Source organism: Megalobrama amblycephala, linkage group LG19, assembly GCF_018812025.1.
Source record: "Megalobrama amblycephala isolate DHTTF-2021 linkage group LG19, ASM1881202v1, whole genome shotgun sequence".
NCBI classification, from domain to species: domain Eukaryota; kingdom Metazoa; phylum Chordata; class Actinopteri; order Cypriniformes; family Xenocyprididae; genus Megalobrama; species Megalobrama amblycephala.
In genome coordinates, this window is record NC_063062.1 from 10062409 (window position 1) to 10085215 (window position 22807).

A 22807-nucleotide genomic window follows, 5' to 3' on the forward strand; every position below is an offset into this window, starting at 1 on the left:
GATGCAGCTGCTGCTGTGGAGATGTAGAGATTGTCGAATGCACTTCAGTGTTCTTAACCAAGATGAAAACTGAGCAGCAGGAATACTATCTATCCTTAAATAAAAGAACAGAAAGTGCACATCAAGCAAGTCTTTTTGTTAGAAATGGCATACTTATGCTTTCTTTGATTATCTTTGTGGTACTTACAGTCTCAACTCCCTCTTCCGATGGCGCCAAAGACCCTATCTGTTTTTCCACGGCAACCGAAACATGCCTGGTCAGATAGTGAAGATGCAGCCTGCTTGGATCAAAGTGTGTCGCCTCACCTTAGTAGCAGGTGATCATTTGGCTTTGTTTCTAATCTTGATGATTATTTAAATGAACATTATGCTAATTTTCTTGAAATGTCTATGGTTTTCTAAACAAACATTTCCAGATCAATCCTCAAAATGAACAACCTGTCTGAAAAATCAGAAAAAATCCTCAAAGAATGGTATGTTTCTATGCTACTGTGTGCAGTTCTTCCAATGATAAAAAATATCACTGGAATGAATAATAATAAATAATTTTTTAATTCTACATTTTAAAAAATTTCCACTTTAGTTACTCTTGCTAACTTCTATTTCAGGGGCATCACTAATGACTCCACTGCCCTTCTCATGCTGAAGAGAGCAAAAAAATTGAAAGGCAGGAAACAGCAGGAGAAAAGATTATTGGGTAGGCACATCCATCCATCCGTCCATCCATCCGTCCATCCATCCATCCATCCATCCATCCATCCATCCATCCATCCATCCATCCAAAATGTACATTCATAAAATGAATAAAAATGCACATGGAATTACGATACTGATTTAAATGACTTGGTCTGAAACCATCCATCCATCCAAAATGTACATTCATAAAATGAATAAAAATGCACATGGAATTATACGATTTTACTGATTTAAATGACTTGGTCTAGAAACCATCCATCCATCCAAAATGTACATTCATAAAATGAATAAAAATGCACATGGAATTATACGATTTTATTGATTTAAATGACTTGGTCTAGAATCCATCCATCCATCCATCCATCCATAAGCTATACTTAACACGATTCTACTTTTAAAGGTGCCCTTGATTCAAAAATTGAATTTACCTTGGCATAGTTAAATAACAAGAGTTCAGTACATGGAAAAGACATACAGTGAGTCTCAAACCCCATTGTTTCCTCCTTCTTATATAAATCTCATTTGTTTAAATGACCTCCGAAGAACAGGCGAATTTCAACATAACACCGACTGTTACGTAACAGTCGGGGTGTACGCCCCAATATTTGCATAATGCCAGCCCATGATGTTCCCAACATTATAAAAGGCATTAGACAAGGGCAGCCAGTTAACGTCTGGAGCTGCACACAGCCGAATCTTCAGACTAGGTAAGCAAGAACAACAGCGAAAAATGGCAGATGGAGCAATAATAACTGACATAATCCATGATAGCATGATATTTTTACTGATATTTGTAAATTGTCTTTCTAAAAGTTTCGTTAGCATGTTGCTAATGTACTGTTAAATGAGGTTAAAGTTACCATCGTTTCTTACTGTATTCACGAAGACAAGAGCCGTCGCTATTTTCATTTTTTAAACACTTGCAGTCTGTATAATTCATAAACACAACTTCATTCTTTATAAATCTCTCCAACAGTGTAGCAATAGCCGTTAGCCACGGAGGACAGCCTCAAATTCACTCAGAATAAAACTTTAACATCCAAATAAATACTTTACTCACATAATTCGAAGCATGCATGCAGCATGCATGATGAACATCTTGTAAAGATCCATTTGAGGGTTATATTAGCTGTGTGAACTTTGTAAATGCGCTGTAATATAGTCGACAGCTGGTGTGGCAGGGAGCACGCGATTTAAGGGGGCGGCGCCGAGTGTAAATCAGTGCATTGTTAATGATGCCCCAAAATAGGCAGTTAAAAAAATTCATTTAAAAAAATCTATGGGGTATTTTGAGCTGAAACTTCACAGACACATTCAGGAGACACCTTAGACTTATATTACATCTTGTGAAAGAACGTTCTTGGGCACCTTTAATTCAATAGATCATATATTGGATCCTAAAAGCCCACGAGAGGCCTCCGAAAGCATCATAGGGGGCCTCAACATGACTTTAAATGATTTAAAAATGATTTCTAGACCTAAGAAAAGTCACTTAAATCAATAAATTGTATAATTCCATGTGCATTTTTATTTTATGAATATACATTTTTAGTTAGGCCAAGCTACAAAATATTACAAAGTAAACATTTTTAAATATCCTTATCCTTAATCCTTATCCAGTGAATCACAAACAGCTGAAAAAGTGACGGGGCCTTTGAATATTTATGTGGACAATGGGGTTTTCAGAAAGGTTGATAACCACTGTAGTTTCCATATACAGTATTAGTATCCGGCATAGCCAGTGCAAGTACATTTCTGTCAGTAAAGCTACATTACATTATAATATTGCATATTTAGTCAAATTAAAATCACTAACACTATCAATCAAGCTGTACTGACACTCAGAAACTTCTACATCTTTGGTAAGCAGTCGTGCCACGCTTAGCATGGAGCTTGTGATTCCATGAGAAGCTTAATCTGCCATAACAGCAAGCAGCTCCACCCTGCTCCATGCCTTGTCATGTTCGATTGGCCTGTCTGCAAACATTCTTACATATATTCCATCCAAGGGCCCAGAATCAGCTTTATTACTAGCAGCTAGGAAACATCAGCGCTCATAAGTTCAATGGGCCATGAGTCTAAGAAGAATCCCAGACACGGTAGTCCTGGCCCTGGTCTGGATCCTCCAGGGTTGGCCTAAAGCTGGCTTTGATCAAGGTCAGGAGTGCGTGACTCTAATGCCACAAATCCAATCATGGCCCCATGAAATGAGGGCCTGTGTCAAGCTCTCAGAGCCACTTCTCCATGGGCCCTTTGGTCTCGTAATGGAAAGTGAAGCTTTGGTTTCTGTCAGTTTTCTGTTTGCGCTTGTCTGCTCGATGAATCCTGCATTCGTATGAGCTCATTTGTGGCTGCGTTCCTGTCTGTGTTATGTGTTCTAGACCCAAATCCACGTCTGGCCCTGTACAGGAGGCACAGTAACCAGTTTGTTTCCACAGAAACTCAAAGAACACGTTCTGGTTTCAAGGACAACTTTAAAGGTAGGACTGTATATACAGCACAAACCAAATAATCACTATATAAATTCTAAACTAAATCACATTTCAAATGAATTACTATATATATGTATTTATACATACGTTTTTTTTCTCTATATAAATTAACTGATTCACTATATGAATCAGTTGTTATCATATAATATACAACAATTGATTGAGTTTGCACAATTTCCTGAATTCAGAGAGAACTGATCCATTTTTATTATTCCCCATGGGCTGGATCCATACAGTCATTTGGGACACGCTTGGATCTACCTTGTGTGTAATACACAAAAACATACACATTGCCTGATCAAATTGAATGCACATGATGGGATCGTAAATAGCTAGCTATTACGTTGTTTGGTATCGTGGAGAATAAACAAGATGATTGTATTTCAGGAGACTTTGTAGAGGACCTGAAGTGTGAAATTGAGTTAAGTACAGAGGAGGTAGGGCACTTAGGGGTTCCAGACTGAGAAAGAGTGCTGTCTGCAGCCCTAGTGACACCCTAGGGGGGTGGGGCTTTCAGCACGATGCAACCGAGGGGGGTCGAGCGTAAGAGATAAGGGATAGATGAAGGGTCACGTTAAAGAGCCGGGCAAATAAATGAAAAGATATCCTCTTTACATGCGAATGGTTGCTTTTTTCCTTTACTTTTTTTTGTTGTTGTTCCGACTCCTCCGCCAGTCCCATGGCGTATGTAAGCCGATACCGATTTTCAAGTGGGTTACTTCATGTCCAGCACATCCACAAAAGAGAGCTTGGATAAAATAAACACAAGTGAGGCGGATATCTCGGAAAAAATCTGTCACGGCTTCGGGGGGCTAATCACCTCCAGAAGGGGGCTTGGAGCGCTCGGCTGAAATGTAAGCCCCTGCTGGGGGAGAGCAGGGGAGCGGCGGCCAGCCTGTAGCCTGAGGCTTGGGGCCGTCCCTGGTGGGGTTGGGGTTGTATTGCTGGTGCCTTCCGCAGGTCAGCAGAGGGGAAGAGCAGGTAGCCTTACCCAACCCAAAAGCCAGGACACAGTCCCATGATGCCCTGCTCATGTTGGTTTCAGCGTCTTTAATCTTAAGAAATGCAATCACCTTTTCTTTTCTTTTTCTTTTTTTTTTTTTTGTTAAATGCAGCGTAGTTGCTGTGCAGTAACCTGCAAGTTTTTGTGGCTCTCCTGTGTTTGATTTACACCATGTGTCCTGTATTTCCAGTCTTCTGTATCTGCTGGGCTTGGCACTGTATCACTTCTCAAGTAGATGATGCTTTTGGTTTGGGTGGATTCCTTTGCAAGGAAATCACACAAGAGAGTCCACAGGATTTTGTGGAAAATAATACTTTAGATCAGTTTAACTGACATATAATGTCTTACTTGGGTCATATATAGCCATCAACCTTAACAAATGACTAATTATTCAATTTTTGGGTGTTTTTTTGCAATTTAGTAAAATAAATTAAAATAATCAAAGAGCATTAATTAAGCATCAGTTCTTAAATTTTAAGAAATGTTCAGATAAACCAAAGATTTAAATCTCACATTAAGATTAATCAGATTCCCTCAATTTCGGCGTACTTTTTTGATTGCTTCAGATTGATGTGATTGACAGTGTGTGTGTATGTGTGTGTTGACCGCTGGTTGACCGCCTGTGGTCTGCTCTCTGGAGGTGAAGGTTTGACCCAGGGTAAAGGAAAGTGGGAGACAGAACCTCACGATAAAAGACCTGACCTCCCTCTTTGAGGCTACTCGGAGAACTCCCAAACAATCAAAGCCCCTTGGGTATGTCTCGTAGTCACACAAACACACACACACACTCAAGAATCCCCCACATGCAACGTGTGTCTTGTGGATAGTGGATAGCCTATGCTTGTGTGAATGGGGTGACTTCACTGCAGTGAAACAATTTAGGCATTTTGGACACCAAATTCCAATTTAGTAAGTCAGACCCAAAAATAACTAGAACATCCATGGAAGCATTTTTGATAGACATAAGACAATTATCTAGTAGGATGAAATATATATAAGCATCAAAAATGAAAAATCTATTGTAGATTAAATACGCCTTTTGAAAAAATAATAATTTTTTACATTTTAAAGTCCCCTCTGAGGATGCATAATCTTTATATGTTTTTGTACTTTGTCTTTCTCTCTTTAGATCCGTGTATTTAATGTCATCGTAGGGTTATCAGGGCAGTTGTTATCTTGGTTTTGTCAGGACTGACCATGTGTCATTGCCTCAGTTTTGCTATGAAGGAAGAGCAGGATTTCTGAATATACCTGCACAGTGACCTGAAGGGAATCACTTTGACCTGCTTCTCTGAACCCACCCCCCAGCAGTTCGGTTCTGTAATCCTGACCCTCAGTGAAAGAGCTGATTCTCTGACTCCTGCCACCGCCATAGCAGCACCACACTGCCTAATGTACTTAAGAGCCCTTCTAACAGCCGTGACTCCTGGGCCTCCTAATGTCCTGAGGGTGGGATAGATAGGGGGATGCGAGTTCGAGAGCTACTGGATGCTACATGTGCATGTGTTTCTATCATATAATATCTGTGGTTAACTCTGGAGGTCCTTTTCTTAAATCTTTTTGTTCACTGATACGATTCACGCAACTTCTACCCCCTTTTTTTTTTCTTATAGTTTTGTAACTTTTCAGTAAATAATGATTCTTATTATGAACCTGTCTTAAAGGGATAGTTCACCCAAAAATTCGGTCAACACTTACTCACCCTCAAGTTGTTCCAAATCTGTATGAATTTCTTTCTTCAGTTGAACACATAGGAAGAATGTTGGTAATATTGACATCCATAGTAGAAAAAAAAGACTATGGAAGTCAATGGCTACCATCAACTGTCTGGTTATCAACATTCTTTAAAATATCTTCTTTTGTGTTCAACAGAAGAAAGAATCTCATACAGGTTTGGAACAACATGAGGGTGAGTAAATGATGACAGAAGTTTCATTTTTGGATGAACTATCCCTTTAATGCATATCTTTTTATGAATCACTTTTTATGTACTCATGTAACATTTTTATCATTGCTAAAACAGAATTATATTGAATCTATAATCAGCTAAATGCTATAAATTAAATATTAATATACATTATAAAAGTTAAATAAACATTTAAGTAGCTTAAGTAGCCTACCTTAACTGAAATATTCTATTCTATTCTATTGTAATACTTATTTTAAATACAGTGGCCCCAGAAGTATTTGGACAGTTAAGTCACACTTCAAAATGTATGAATATCAATACATTAGATACACTAAACAATATCAAACCAGTTGACATTTATTTTAAAGAAAAATAACACAAGCACCATTTTCAAGTAAAAATTACTTTAGGGCCAAATGGTTAAAAGTCATTGCAAAATGATTGTGTCCAAATGTTATTTATTGTTTATTAATCTACTGTGTATGGAAAGCTTCAAAGTCATATGAAAGCTCTGGAAAGTGCAAACATACTGCTAATGCTGGATAATGGTTTCATTTGAAGACTTTTCAGCACCAATAAATGTGGATTGCTTTCCCCCCCCCGTTTTCTTGATCAGCCCTTAGGGAGGAGTTAATCACTTGACATTTTTAGTGGATTTTCAATTAACCCATGACAACTGTAACCCATAAACCTTGTCTGCTCTTTACTTTTTGCCAAAACCATGAAAATGACTTAAATAAATGGCTCATTAGTTCCAGCACTTGGCCGTCAGAAGTTGTTATCAATTCATGCTAGTCTCCACCGAGAACATGTTTATTCTGAATTAAGGCTTTTTAGTGACGTGTATCGACACTGTCCATAAATTTCCCTACTTGCTACATACTCATTTGGTTTTTTTATTGCTCAGTAGACTTAAATATACACCACAGAAGTTCCCGAAACAAATGTCATTTGCATGAGCTATCCAAACTCAAAGACTTTCTTTCTTTTTAGCTCCAGTCCAAAACTATTCTTTTTTGATTCACTTGGTTCCTATCTGGAATTGTCAGGCAAACAACCCCTCTTCAAAATGTAATGTTTATTTCTGTAAATATTTAGTTGGATGTGTTTAAAAAAAAACTTTTGGATGCTTTTCTTCTTGTTTTATGTCAAATGCAGTTCACAAAGCAGCGAATGAAGTTAACAAATCACCGAAAGCAGAGGAAAAACAAACTTACCAGTGGCTCCATCCCGACGCAGACTCTACGGGCATGGGAAGGTGAGACACACTGCTCTGAACTAGTAGTTCATAACGATGATCAATTATAGTGGTGACTTGTAAATGTACACCATCTCACATGTTGTGAATATGCTGTGGTGTAAATTGTGTTAGAGATAATCTATTCAATTACTTTTTAGGGAACATTTCCTCCCTGATATTGGCCATGATATTCTTAATGGTGGGAGAGTGCAGCTTGTGGTAAGAGCTATTATTTGGCTTTTCTGTGCTTAAACCTGTTCACTAACCTGACACTGTTCACTTTTTTTCACAAGTACTATTGGATCTTGTGCTAAATAACTGTGAAGTTACATTTAAAGTGGTTCTCATACAAATAAAAAAAAAACTTGCTAACAATTGCTGCTGTTTATACTTTAATGAACCTTTTTTTTTTAGGCCACTGGGGACAGAGACGGTGTAGATTCGGGATCAAGATTTTGGGCTGACTCCACTGATGTCTCTCCACCTCTTAAAACGCATACTCGAGCTCGAAGATACTCAGCTGAAAACAAAAGTGAGTCTTTTACTTAAGTGAATTAACATAAAAAATAAATATAAAAAACATTTTTTTTTCTTAATGAGAATATCTGTGCCAGGTCTGTTTATATTTGGGAATACTAATAATTATCGAGAGACCAATTGCATATTCATGCGGTGAACATTTTTATTTATTTGTTTAATTAAGTGTTGCGTAAAAATATTGCTTAAGCAGACCATTTGCATTTCAAATGCTTTTTGCTGATAAAAAAGATTATGAAGTATGTAAATTCCCATTAACATTAGAAACATCTGTGCCCTCATTGTTGATAATATCACACAAGCAAAAAAATAATGTTTTTGGAAAGCAGTGAAACTCCCTTCTCCACTTCTGTTATGAGTACATACAACACACTATTAAATACATTTTTTTTACTTTATTTCTTTTTCTGATCCAGATTTAGGTTGTACTCAGAACTTCATCAACATATGATTTATCTCAGTAATCATTTATGAAATGTTAAGGGATGGGAATAATTAAGGAAGAATTTTAAAACACTGCGGACTTCACACAGTGATGTGAGGTTAAATCATGTTAGTCAGGTGCCAAATTAAATACTGCACGCAGAGTGCAGTGGGTGTGGCATGAAGCGCTTCGATGGAAACTGACATGAATGTACACATCATCTGGCTCACTTGATAACCTATTACAACATCACACAAATCTGATTTCACACAATTGAAAACCACTTGACATCACCATGCACTTTTGTTAAATGGAAAAAGCAAGTTTGATATTTTTTCCCACCATGGAATTTTTTTGTACTCACCAAATTTAGACAAGTGAATGCGTGATAACTTTTAGACAAACATTTTTAATAATTGTGTGTGTGTGTGAGTGAGTGTGTGTGTGTATATATAAATCACTGTTCAAAAGTCTGTGGTCGCTAAGTTTTTTTTTTTTTTTTAAGAAATTAAAATGATCAAAGAAATTAAAATGATCAAAAGTGACAGAAAATACATTTATAATGTTACAAAAAATATATACTTCAAAATTGATGCTGTTCTTCTGTTAACTTTTTATTCATCAAATGATACTGAAAAAAATGTATGACAGTTTCCACAAAAATAGCAGCACATGTTTGCAATACTGATAATAATTTTTAATGGTAATGATGCTGAAAATTCAGCTTTGTCATCACAGGAAAAAATTACATTTTAAAATTGTAATCATATTTTACAATATTACTGTTATACAGTATTTTACGGACAATAAACTTGTGAATGGTACCACACACACACACACACACATTATATATATATATATATATATGTCAAACAAAAAGTATTCAGACTTTTTTGATATTTTGGTATTTTTTTTTACTAGTGGGTGCAGGACACTGTTGTTCATTTATGTAAGTGAGAATAGCAAAATAAAGTAAACTGTGACATATTATACCAAAACATTTGCTTAAGTGTTATCTGACATAATTAAGATTATTATTTTTTTGTTAATTAATTTTTCTGACACAGTTTAACTCTGAGACCTTGTCATATTTTATTACCATTTTTTTTAAAACTATAGTGAATAAATTGTATTAATGAATGAAATGTTCAAACATTTTGGTTTGTATATATATACACATAACCACCAGCTTTATTGTTTACCATCCATATTTATTTATTTGTCTCTTTATTATGATACAAACAGAAAATACAGGAAATATGTACACACATGTCAAAAAAAAAAATCTGAAAAAAAAGACCTTCTTTAAGCAAAAATCAGAATTTAGTGTGAGCTCCTGGACTTTTTCCATTTTCTCAAAAAAGAAACTCTGAGAAACTTATCGTCAGATTTTGATAGTTTTCTTGTATGTATGTATGTATGTATGTATATATATATATATATATATATATATGTGTGTGTGTGTATAATTGTCTGTGTGCACGTGTCATCTTAGCAGACAGATGTCAGGGTCGATGAGGGGACGGGGGGGAATCATCTCTCGTTCAGCAGGAAACGGTCAGCGAGAGACCCCTGACACCTCACTGATTAAGTACGAGCTCTGTCACACAGTCTGTGCAACTCAGGACTCACCCTGACAAAGATCCCTCTGAGTGACACAAGCAAAGCTCAGCGCATTTAACATAGTGATGTCGGACTGTGAAGGCTTTTCACTGTCTGTCCTAATAAAGCCAAATTGGATTCCGCTGATGATTTGAAAATGAAATCCACGAGGATGCTGACAGCCTGACCGACTGAATGACTGACTAGCTGTCTGAATGACTGACTGAATCAAGCCTTTCACACAGAGGTATTTATTAGTGAATTAATGGAGAGAGTTTAGAGGTATGACGGCTGATTCTATAGATCAAAGAAAATTTAAATGCAGGATTCCTTTATAGATTCATTTTACAGTTTGTATGCAAAAGCTATTCCTCTATAATCCACAAATATCAGTACTCATTTTCTGAAAGAGAATGTTTTATTCCCGTTGCGTGTTAGCCTGTTTATCTGCTAACATAATACAAATTTTCTCAGCCCCTCATAGGCCTCTTGTGATTTGAATTGGTTCAGCGTGAGCGATTAGGTCATGGGCACAAAGTTGACATGCTTAGTACTATGTTCAATTACAGTAAGGACTCTATAAATACTACTTAACTTTAATGCAACAAGATACCCTCTACTTACTGGGGCTGAGCCATAAAGAACAGTTTAGGGAGCCATAAACGTTTTCATTATGTATGTAGAGGAAATCTCCCGGTGCCTCATTTTTTGCCCTCTTTCAAAGGTAATGGGAGCAAAATGGCTGAAAACAATTTGTTTGGTCACAGCGGTTAAGTGAGTGTGTGGCTGTTTTATTAAATATCAGCCCACAGAATTCGGGTAACAACATTTGTCTCTTTGAATATAAACGTCCAGGGTTTGAAGTGCAATTAATATCCATCGAGGGCTGATGTCTAGTTTTTCCACTTTAATCAACACAGACAAGGAACAAATTAAGACAAATTAAGTAAAAACTAAAATTTGTATCAGTTAAACAATTACTACATTTGTAAAATGGGTTACACTTTATTTTAAGGTAACATTGTAACAGTGTAATTACACAAATAAGTAATGAGTAATATTAATTAACTACATGTACATACTATAGGGTTAATGTTAGGGGTTAGTTAGTACTTGAAATTATGCATAATTTACTGTTGTAAGTACATGTAATGTGAAACTGTCACCTTAAAAGAAAGTGTTTACATAAAATGTATTGAATTATTGTATTAAGAGCCAAGGAACAGAACGGTACTTGGCTTCAGACTACATTTGATCTTTGAAATGAAAGGTCTTTTTTTTTTAATAACTTATTTTGTTGGAGAATTCAGGGTAGTAAGATGTGGTGCACGGTAGCCTTCCGAATCTATGAAGTTTTACCTGGTGTTTCGTTTTACCATGTATGACTTCTCGCTGAGCGCAAGCCATGGTTTCTACACGTGGAACGCATCAGCTACAGAAAAAAGCTCGCTTTGTTCAATGTGTTTGAAAGAACTGTGCTTGTTAGAAAGACCAGAAATGTCAGTCAAATGTCTTAACAGGTAATTGAAAATGTATTTTGCATTTTTGAAGGTGTATTTTTATAAAATTATCTTTGTCTTCACAGAAACAGAAGTGCCATCACCCACCAGAGTCAATTCAGCTCCGATCCGAAAGGAACGCATCTCGTTCCGGGACAACCCAGTGCGACACAGTGGAGGCTGGGGTGGAGGAAAGAAGAGGTCCAAATTGAACAAGTAAAAAGATAACCACATCAGCTTGTGTTTGTTGCACTGGGATAATATTGATTCGGTTTGTTCTTTTGTTTTCACCCTTCATATTTGCGGCCATGTATATATTCAGTGTGTGATGGATGTCTTGTTGATGTAAGCCCTTAACAAGACTTACAATGCACATTTGATCTCCGCTGAAATTCCTTGCAGCTGCTGTTTTTACTAAAATCCAGCTTCCTCTCCTGCAAATGAATTAGAAGCAATGGATGAGATATAGCCCAAATATCTGCAGGCGGTCACAAGATACGTATTGCTTTCATGTATCACTCCATTTAACATGAGCACTGCGAGCCATGGAATGGGTGGAAACCATTTACAAATGACATGCTTAATATGCAGACAATGACAGGCAATAAAAACCAGCTTGTTCCTGTTTCAATTTACTTGAGGTTTTTTTTTCTTTCCTTATACTGGGATTTGTGTTGTTCATAATGCTAAAAATAAAACGATGCACATTATATATATATATATAGTGTATATATAACGATGCATATATATATATATATATATATATATATATGTGTGTGTGTGTGTATAGCGGCTATTTGCACTAAGTAAAAATAACATATTTTCCTAGCGATAGATGCTATTTACACTAAGTAAAAATAGCAATATATTCTATTTACAATAGCGGCTAATATTGACAATAGCAGCATTTTCTTAGCGATATGCTATTTACACTAGGTGAAAATAGCGATAGATTCTATTTACACCATGTAAAAGTATCAGTTCTTTGCAATAAGTGTAAAGATGTCTATACTTTATATTGGCAGATACTATTTGCACCTCGGTATTTTTGTACATTAACAGGATGCAATAATATCATAGAGTGTAAATGATTATATTTATTAAAAATTATTAAATGGACGCTGCCTTATTGGGAGAATAAAACCCTCCCTACACCTTCCCCTAACCCTACCCAATAAACACTTTTAATATTATTAAACACTCATTTGCAGTTTCATTTGCAAACACTCATTTGCACTCATTTTCCGCTTTTAGAACATTATTTTAATTTTTATTGAAAATAAATGCGAGCTCGGATTCGAACCCGCGTTAAAAGCCAGGTCTGCGAGCCTTACTCGCTACTGGTGCGTCACTGAAGACGTTGAATTTCGTGCGTCTTTTTTAAAACTTGAGTGGCCCAACCAGACATTGATGGGTGGAGCTAGAGTAAATAGTGTAAGTGTTCTTAACGGTATGCACACACTTATAGATAGACAAACTGACCGACTGAATGCAAAAAGATTTCAGTATAACTCCAAAGACTGTTCATTTCCAAGTTTCCACTTTTGCTGAATCTCAGAATAACAGACTGAATTTGCAGACTGATGCCAGCGGGTAATTCATGCCAGTTGTTACCCACAGAAAACATAGGCAAACCCTGACAGATAATCTTTTCAACTGCCAGTGAGAGCAGATATGTATATGGTTAGTAAAACCCTCCTGAGCCATATAAAACCTATTGGTTTGTTTGGGTTTCTAATAGACTACGTTGTATTTAACTACCCAGGAACGCATTATGGGGAAAATACATACTCATTGAATAATCCTTCACACTAAAATGAAAAGGCCTTTCAAACCAAATTTCACATAGCAAGCTCAGTGCATCTGGCCTGACCTGAGCAGCTCAATCACAGCAGCTGGAAGAAGTGGTTGTGGCCAAAAAACGTTTATTATGATTTTAATTACTTAAGTGACTGCAAAGGCGTATATACACAAACCCAGCTGACACGCTCGTACTGACCTCTGACTTTCACCAGAGATTCGTTCTGTCTATAGTACATAAGAAAGTGAGAGAGAGAAACAGAGAGAGGCAATAAACAATGGCAAACATGTCACTGGCCTGAAAGCCTCATGTGGCCTGTACAAAACCATTAAAATTGATTTAAGAATGTATAAAGGAGAAAATCACTAACTTCTCTCTGTACCAATTTGATCAGATTAACGAGATCCCTCTGTCAATCAGGGTTATTATTATAACTGAAAGTAAATCTAAAACCATTAAAAAGAACATTTCCCATTTTCATTTAATTCAAATAGTACTTCATGTACTAAAATAACTAAAACTAAAACAGAAATAAAATTAATAAATACTATATACATATAAAAAAAAAATGACCAAAACAAAATGATTAAACTTTAACTGAAATTTAAATTTAAACAGACACACACACACACACACACACACACACACACACACATACACACACTTTTGTTTTTGTGAATTGTGGGGACATTCCATAAGCGTAATGGTTTTTATACTGTACAAACCATATTTTCTATCCCCTACACCAACCCTACACCTTAACCTACCCATCACAGAAAACTGTGCACATTTTTACTTTCTTACAAAAAACTCATTCTGTATGATTTATAAGCCTTTTGAAAAATGGGAACATGGGGTTATGTTCCTCATAAGTCATCCTCTCCTTGTAATACCTATGTCACACCCATGTCATTATACAAATTTGTGTCCTGATATGTCATATATATATATATATATATATATATATATATATATATATATATATATATATATATATATATATATATATATATGTGTGTGTGTGTGTGTGTGTGTCAAATATTAATAAAAACTATAATAGTATCTCAATGATATTAAATAACACTGTCATTATATATTTGCTTTTCATGCTATATATTATATTATATTATATCAAGGACAAGGATCCTCACAGTATGAATATTGTATGTTATTAAGACCTCATATATCATGTTAACACGTTTGAATTAATAATTTAATATTATACAAAAACAAAGTGTCGATTTGGAGGACATTTACCCATAATGTTGCGCAGTTTATATATTTATTTATTTGTATTTATTTTGGTATTGAAATGGCAGATCAAATGTTTTAAATATCTCATTGCTTTAATGTTCACTTATTTGAGTTGATTTTGCAGTATTGCATGTATTTACGCGCTTAATTGTGTGAAATTAGGCCGTAAGCCATATAGCTTCTTCTGCGCTTTCATGTGCTTTGCTTCTAATGCGCAGACAAAATTTCAACAAACCACACAGAATTTCTCACATTTTCCCCTCAGCAAGAGGTCCAAATAGAAGGTTATTTCAGAGCCTTAATAAGAAACCCCCCTGCTACTTAAGAGCACCCTATTTATTTTCATTTTTTCTCAGAGTGGCACCATCAAACCCCAAGCATTGTAAGTGACCCTTAGATATGGCTATCCTGGCAGGTGGTAAGGTTTGCTGGCAGAGAGAAGACGGTGATCTCTTACACACACTTTGGAGTGAGGGTGGTATCGGATGACGCCTTTCCTGTTTGAAATACAAACGTTTAGGTGGTCGCAAAATCATTTTGGTGCCGAGCTTTATAATCTCGCATCCAAAAATGACTCTTGCAAATTCTTAATCGGCCTCACGCTTACTGCGCGTGTCACAGCTGTTGCTGTCGGGAATGTGAAGCGCTTCTTTGCGTTATCAATGGATTTTGGATAAAGCCAAGTGTGCCAGTTGAGCTAAACTACTGATAAAAGTATAACAGAAAAAAATTACTCTAAATAGGATATAAAAAGGACAGTTTTTCACACTTTTGTTGAACTAGCCTATGTCTCTGTTTTTCTTACAGATTCATGCTATTTTCCACTAAACAAAAACTCCTATCAGGCTTGATAATTTTTGGTTGGTAAAGCGTATTTATGATCAATTATCTTGAACTTCGAGAGGATGTGTTGATCATTATTAGCTTGTCAAAAGGTCTGAAAAAGTGTTAACTTTTATTATTTTTTTTATTTAGGTCACAGTAGCAGGATTTGTGTGACCGCGGTCATCATCACAAGCGCGCGCCGTCGTGATTTTATTAGTCTCTTTATCGGAAAATTCAGATTGACATTTTCATGAGACCTGCAAATACAAGTTTGTCATGCAGCTAAATGACTGTTAGAATAGAAAGTTATAAGAAGAAAATAATATTTCAAAAATCCTGCAGCAAATACCTGTTTGGTTAACTGAAACTTTAAACTTAAAAATGTAAAAAATACATGCAATTTTACTGGATTGTAAAAACGTTTGATAGAAGGAAAAGGTAAGAAGTACGTAATAATTTCATTGAAAATGTATATTATATATAACAAGGCAATATGCATACTTTATTTAAAAGTATTGCTTAGATTATTTTAATAAGTAAAACGTATAAATCACCTTAAAATCATTCATATAATTGTAATATAGAGCAAGTAAAATGCTTAAATAATTTAATGACTTTTACAGAAGTGTAAAATAAATGTTTTTATGAAGTACCATGTCGTAATACCTCACTATATTTTCTGGCACTATTAGATTATTCGCTGGAACATTACGCTTACTGCAATTAATATTAGGAAAATTAAGTATGCTATACCTATTTGCAGTAATACAGTTTTTCTACAAAAGTTACTTTAGTAGAGCGTTTTGATGTTTTCCTTATTTATTAATAACTTTATTAATTTAATTAAATAACGTAAAAAACAAATCTAAAGCATCGATGCTTTATAAAGACGACTATAATTGTTCTTTAAAAAATTCACCAACTTTGAATATGTTTACTGAAATGCTTAATATTGTTTACAAATGGTTTAACACTTTAAATATCGCGCGATTTATACTCCTGTCGGATTTATCAGTTAAATAATCATTAGGGATATCCAAACACACGGAAAGCGAAAGCAAGTGTAATTGTTTCATTTCGGGTCATCACAGAGTTTCATAAATCTTATTTAGTGCTTGTGCGCGTGGGTGGAGTTTCACCTTCTCCATATTCAGAAGTTGGGTGGTTGCTTGAATCTCCCACTCTTTGCCGTATAAAGAGAGGCCCTCGGTCTCTTTAAGACAAGACAAATTAACGACTTGTACAAATAATTGGCTGCATTGCTTCATTTTTGACATCACTAATACATTTATGGTGTCCATTGACGCGCTTCATGCTTGAGACGAGGCCAGAGGACCATGATGGAGTACTTGAGCGACAAGTTCTCCTTGAAAAGTCAAGCGATTAAAGGCAGCGATTACTACATGGACCAAGTCATGGAGACTTTAGACAATGTGCCGTACTACAACAAGACATCACCTAAATGCGTTCAAGCCTTCTCGATGCAGAGCAATGATCAACACAGCACGATGGACAGATCGTCTCCGTGTGACAACCAAAACAGTAAGTCTGGCTTTGAGAATTTTTCCACCCAACTTTGTAAATGTAGGCTAACAAAACATTTTGTAAAATACTTAAAGATTATTCAGTGGTCCTTGGTCAAGCACCATGGTTTAGTAAAGAAGTTGCTGTGTGGTTCTCTAATGAAGTTCTTAAAAGTTTCTTCAGGTCAATGCGTTGAAGTTCAGATAATTTAAAGCACCGATTCATATGGTGAAAAGTGAAAAATTATTTGTGTCTGATTGTTCTGTGGAATTGCTATAAAAACAAATTTTATAATAACCTTTATTTTTATGTGTAAAACAAAAGACATTTACATTTAGAAGATAATGGCCGGTTTTGCATATTCCGACGATGTTTTTTATTTTATTTATTGATATGGCTACGTTTACAATGAAAAAAAAAAAAAGTTCATGTAAGAATTAAATGTGGAAAAATACATATAGTGTGTGTGTATATATATATATATATATATATATATATATATATATATATATATATATATGTCCTCTGTTTTTATATATGCAGATTTAACCAATATTTTATATTAGATTTTTTTTAAAGCAATTTTTTTTTCAACAATTATGTGTTGTTACAATGTGTAATATTATTTTAAAATATTCTATTTTTTATATAAGTTATGAACAGCTGCAAAGTTGTTACGTTTGTTTTTATATATATATTGTTAAGAAACATGTTCCTTTAACTTTTTTGGCCTTTAAAATAATATTCTTCTATTAAACGCATTGCTCTTTCAGACTATTTATCCGCTTATCTGTTATTAATAGGCTACTTTTGGTAACACTTTTCATTAAAAAGTAATTCGAAAACATAATGCTGCAGATAAGTGATTCATTTCCATAAAAAAAAATCAATATTCAAATAAATGAATGTAATTTAATTCCCCGATTGCTCATAAATAATTGCACAAATAATAGGACTACATTTTTTTACATTCCATCCGCTTTCTTTTCGCTATAAAGTTACGGGCAGTTGATATATAACATGTCCATGAGCTGTTTTTTATTTATATAGATAAGAATAAAGTGTATAATTAGGGTCATAATTTTGAGATCATCATACAGGCCTACGGTGTAACAAAAATATTTGAAAAAGTAGCCTACAAATTTATTCCACGCAGATTCTTTGTGTTGAAAATTATTTAAATAAAGTTTTAGAAGCTGCTGAAACTGTCTGTAATATTATGTTAACTATACCCATTTTTTTTTTTTTACGAATGATCACAGGCGTGAATTACTGCGCTCCAAAAACAGAGGACAGCAGCCTGCACGCGATGGAGAACTGCTGCAGTATCAGAGTCTCACCGGCCACAACCGGACCAGACAAAACAGAGCTGGACGACATCGGCGAAAAATGCGACAGCAACGTGTCGAGCAGCAAGAAGAGACGCCATCGCACAACCTTCACGAGCGCTCAACTAGAGGAGCTTGAGAAAGTCTTTCAGAAAACCCATTACCCAGATGTGTATGTGAGAGAACAGCTGGCCATGAGAACAGAGCTCACGGAGGCCAGAGTTCAGGTAACCAGCTCCAGTTTCATTTGGATAATTCTCTAAAACTCTTTCGCTTTTTGAGACTTCTGTAGACATTTTAAATGCGAGTTAAATTTAAGCCTTGTCTGAGAAAAACGCCATTATGTTTGAGGATTTGTTCACTTTTTCAAACATTGAAATCACCTTTGATTCACCATACTTGCATTCCTCAGCGTAAAAAATAAAAACAAACTGTAATTGAAAACTTAACTTGAATTTCTGCATGAAATGTTGAAGTTAAAATGACAAAGGTGCAAAAACCTGTACTTGTACGTTCATTCAACACATTCTCGCTCCCAACTCGTCACATAGGCCTATTGTCGCTTGGTCAGGACCCCTCGGCGTCACTTTTTAACGCACCTCTTTAGCGTCATTTTTCGACGTGCTCCTTTGCTTTAAACCTGTGGCGGCACTCACAGACGTGTTCGACAAATGTTATCGCAACAATGAAATTATATATTGGGTTATAAAAAGTGACGTCGAGGGGTCAATATTTGACGAGTTGGGTGAGAATGTGTTGGTTCATTGCGCTTTTTCAACCATTTTGTTTTTTTATTACTGATGAACAAAATCAGGTTTAACCCTTGAAAACTCACGAAAAATAAATTAAAGAACAGAAATTGAGGCAAATTAAATGATGGAAATAAAGATACTGTCATGATGAAAACATGTTTACAGTGCTCACTATTACCATCATTTAGTTATAGATCTGTATTTGTTTTCAATCTAAACTTAGCAACCCTTCCTCTATCACAATTCATGGATTCAATGTCACAGCCCTGTAATTGGCTTCACATTTAATCAAATATATTTAAATAAAGTAAAACAACAAAAAATAAATTCAGATTTCTTTTTTAAAATTGAGCCTACATAAAATGTTACCTCAACATTCATTCATCATGGAAAAATAACTCAACTTTTCTCTTTCTTTTTAAGGTATGGTTCCAGAACAGAAGAGCAAAGTGGAGGAAGAGAGAAAGATATGGACAGATCCAGCAAGCCAAAAGCCACTTTGCAGCGACCTATGACATATCAATGCTGCCCCGGACAGACAGCTACTCACAGGTGATTCACTTATTTGCATCATTTTTACAAAAACTAAAATATAATAATTCTATAACAGGCATATTTACCTGTATTGGGCAACCCTATATTGTTGTTCTGCACTGTTTTGAATGTCTTTAACCCAGCGTTTTTGCACTATATGTAATATATCTCAGAAGTAATCACATATTTGTCATACATTGTAAAGTAAATTTCATGATCATTTTATTAAAACAAATGCTAACACTTTATTTTGATGGTCCCTTTTGAATATTCTGTTGACTATAAATAACTTTGCAACTACATGTCAACTAAATGTCTACTAAAACAATATTAGTAGACTGTCTGCTTATTATCTGCTAACTCCCCAAAGACATTCTACTGACTATAAGTAACTTTGCAAGTACATGTCATTCTACTTATTCTATCCCTAACCCTACCAGTCTACTAATACTCTACTAACACTCTTGACATGTAGGCGCAATGTTCCTTATAGTCAATAGAATGGTGTTAAAGGTGCAATATGTAAGAATTTTGCAGTAAAATATCCAAAAACCATTAGGCCAGTGTTATATATTTTGTTCACTTGAGTACTTACAACATTCCAAATGTTTGCAACTATTTGTAAATCGTGAGAAATTGCAAGTTTTAACCAAGGCTCCGGGACGTGTGAGGAGTCGCTTGTCAATTGCGTCATACCCGCGTACCCTCGGTTTCCGGTTTTATTTTGTTAGAAACCATGGAAACACCAAAGACGCTTTAATATTTACATGTTTTAATAGACAAGGGAACAACTGTTTTGATATATTTATAGACAGAAAACTAATTATTGTTATATAGCTCAACACGTTTAGTCTTATTGTTTAAATCTAATTTTCTTGATTTTTTGCGAGTACCATCCTTTACCATGCCTCAGAGAAAAACACTATTTTGTCAAGTAGCTAACATAGCATAATCAGATGCAGCTTTATTTTTAGTAACAGTAATACAGCATTTTCTCCATCATACAATACATTTTAAAATGAATTGCATGCCATTTATCAACACAAGCCATCCAGCATTTAATATGCTATTCCAAATTCGATCTAGCTTACTGCAGTGTCTTAAACAAGTGTCTCACAGCAGCCGCCGAGCGAATGCACAGAGTAACGTTATAACATAATTTTCAACACACTCAAATGTATCTAATATGATAAACAGAGCTGCGTTACCTCATACTCATGACCGGAAAAGCGCAAGTGGCGCTGACGACTGTGTCATAATAAAAGTTCCGCTGCTCATGAATCGTGTGTTGCGCAATCGCTCCAGCGGCCTCGTTCAGCTCCACAACACTCGGTCCTGCTCTGCTTCATACTACAGTAACGTTAATAATCGCATCCATGAACATGATTTCTTCCCGAGTCCTATCCCAATTGTATTCCACCATCCGTTGAGGTGAAGACCAAATGTCCCAAGATTCCGCACTCAAACTTGCCGTCATCAAGCTACCCCTTTGTTTTGAATAGGCCTCTAGCGACCTCTAGCGGACAGAAAATATTACATATTTCACCTTTAAAGGGACCATCAAAATAAAGTGAAACCAAAAAAATTATTCAAGGTGACAATATTTATTGATCTGATTACTGAAAAGTCACACAAAATTTGACCTAATTTCAGCAAATAGCATATAGTCCTTACCCAAACACAGTGCATGAATTGTTGACAGCAAGCATTAACCTTTAGAGCTTGAATCTGTTGAGACGGGTGTGGGCGGTCAGTCAGAGCCGTCTCACTGTAACTGACAAAAGCTGCCGGGAGGATAGGAGAGGAAAATTTACATGGCACCGCAGGACCTCAATTTCCTTCATCCGAGAGCAGATTCCTCTCTCATGCGTTTTCCACAGTCATATAACAAAAAAACCCCTCTGCCTTAATTTGACATTACAGCAGGCCCATATTGCACCAGGCATGTTGTAAACCAGACTGCAGGGCTGTGTTTGTCTTATGCCCATGACATGTGTACAGTCAGATTTTTGTGGTGAACACAGATGCATTTTTGTGGACTGCAGGGTTTGTTTCTAAAAGCCTGTTCTGGATTCATTTAAAGTCTTGGACATAATCGTCACTGTATTTTAATGCAGATTGAGGGTGTATCTGATATGATGTCATCGGTTTATCAGAAACTTTTCCCAGGCATACTAAAATGCATAGATTTATATTTTAAAATTGAATTAACTTTCCAAATCGGAATCGGAACGTTGATTTTTCAAACATTTGGATTTCTTTATTTTGATTATTATTCAAGCCTGTTTTTTTTCATCTCCATTTCATCTAGACATGTACCAAACACAGTGTTTTTCTCTCACATTCATTCGCATATTAAAGTGTTAATTATTTCTCACAGATTCCCAACAACTTATGGACAGGTCCCGCTCCAGGCAGCTCCGTAGTGTCGTCCTGCATGATCCCGCGAGGTTCCCCTCCCTGCGTGACATCTCCCTACCCCCACTCGCCGAGAGCCGCCGAGCACGGTTACGTGGGCTTCCCCAATCACCAGCAAAATCAGTTTGGAGTTAATCACGTGTCTCTCAATAACTTCTTCGCCGATTCGCTTCTGGCTCCTTCGCCGAACAGTCACGCTGCGTTTGAAACCAAACCTGAGTTTGAACGGCGGTCCTCCAGCATTGCTGTGCTGCGCATGAAGGCTAAAGAACATGCAGCCAACATATCTTGGGCCATGTGAACTTATCTGAACTTATTCTAACAGTTGTGTTCTGAACAGTTTTTGCCTAGTAATAACAATACAACCAGTTACTTTCAAGTGGCTGCCCGATTTTTATTATTACTTTTTATATTTTTATTGGAACAACAAAGATATCGGCCCATGATTATAGACTGTTTAAAAATTCTGGAAAATTCTTTTAAAAATAATTTAATTAAAAAACCTCTTAATTGAACAGTGTTTTTTCTTCTTTTGTCTTAGCATCTCTTGTAGTTATGAATATGAAGGGCACAGAACTCAACAGTTTTACACTCCTCATGACGTTAACAGAGATGTTATGGCTGACATACTAACACTATGTCTGTGTGCTTTGCAGCAAAGCTGTTTAACGCTCTCTAGCTGTGGCTAGTCTGCAGTGGGAGCACATGTTTTATTTTATGGGAATAAAAGTTAATTCAAATAAGCAGTGTTTCTATTTTTTCATTCTCTTAGCTTCTGCTCTCTTTTGATAGAATACATAGATTCGCCATTAGATTTTTTTTTTTTTATTTTTTTTATCATATGAGCTACCTGTTTTATGAATTGGGTAAACTACCGTTCAATTTAAAATATCTATTTTTTCTGTTTTAATATATTTTAAAATGTAATTTATTCCTGTAATGCTGAAGCTGAATTTTCGGTAGCACTTT

At 35.7% G+C, this 22807-nt stretch overlaps 2 protein-coding genes across 3 annotated transcripts in view; both read left to right on the forward strand.

The window, feature by feature from the left end:
- Window positions 1–12035, forward strand: part of lrriq1 (leucine-rich repeats and IQ motif containing 1) — a 32586-nt gene extending 20551 nt beyond the window's left edge. For both annotated transcript variants that reach the window (XM_048169154.1, XM_048169155.1), the window contains 8 exons: window positions 190–317; window positions 417–473; window positions 609–697; window positions 3078–3176; window positions 7259–7358; window positions 7499–7559; window positions 7755–7872; window positions 11489–12035. In XM_048169154.1, the coding sequence (XP_048025111.1) occupies window positions 190–317; window positions 417–473; window positions 609–697; window positions 3078–3176; window positions 7259–7358; window positions 7499–7559; window positions 7755–7872; window positions 11489–11622 (786 nt within the window). In that variant the 3' untranslated portion in view covers window positions 11623–12035. The remainder of the gene's footprint in view (window positions 1–189; window positions 318–416; window positions 474–608; window positions 698–3077; window positions 3177–7258; window positions 7359–7498; window positions 7560–7754; window positions 7873–11488) is intronic.
- A 2288-nt stretch (window positions 12036–14323) lies between these two features.
- alx1 (ALX homeobox 1) lies at window positions 14324–22581 on the forward strand. The gene is made up of 4 exons (XM_048169543.1): window positions 14324–16824; window positions 18069–18361; window positions 19310–19438; window positions 21801–22581. Exons 1-4 carry the CDS (start codon window positions 16620–16622, stop codon window positions 22137–22139), a joined length of 966 nt encoding a protein of 321 aa, XP_048025500.1. The 5' UTR covers window positions 14324–16619; the 3' UTR covers window positions 22140–22581.
- The last annotated feature ends 226 nt before the right edge of the window (window positions 22582–22807 follow it).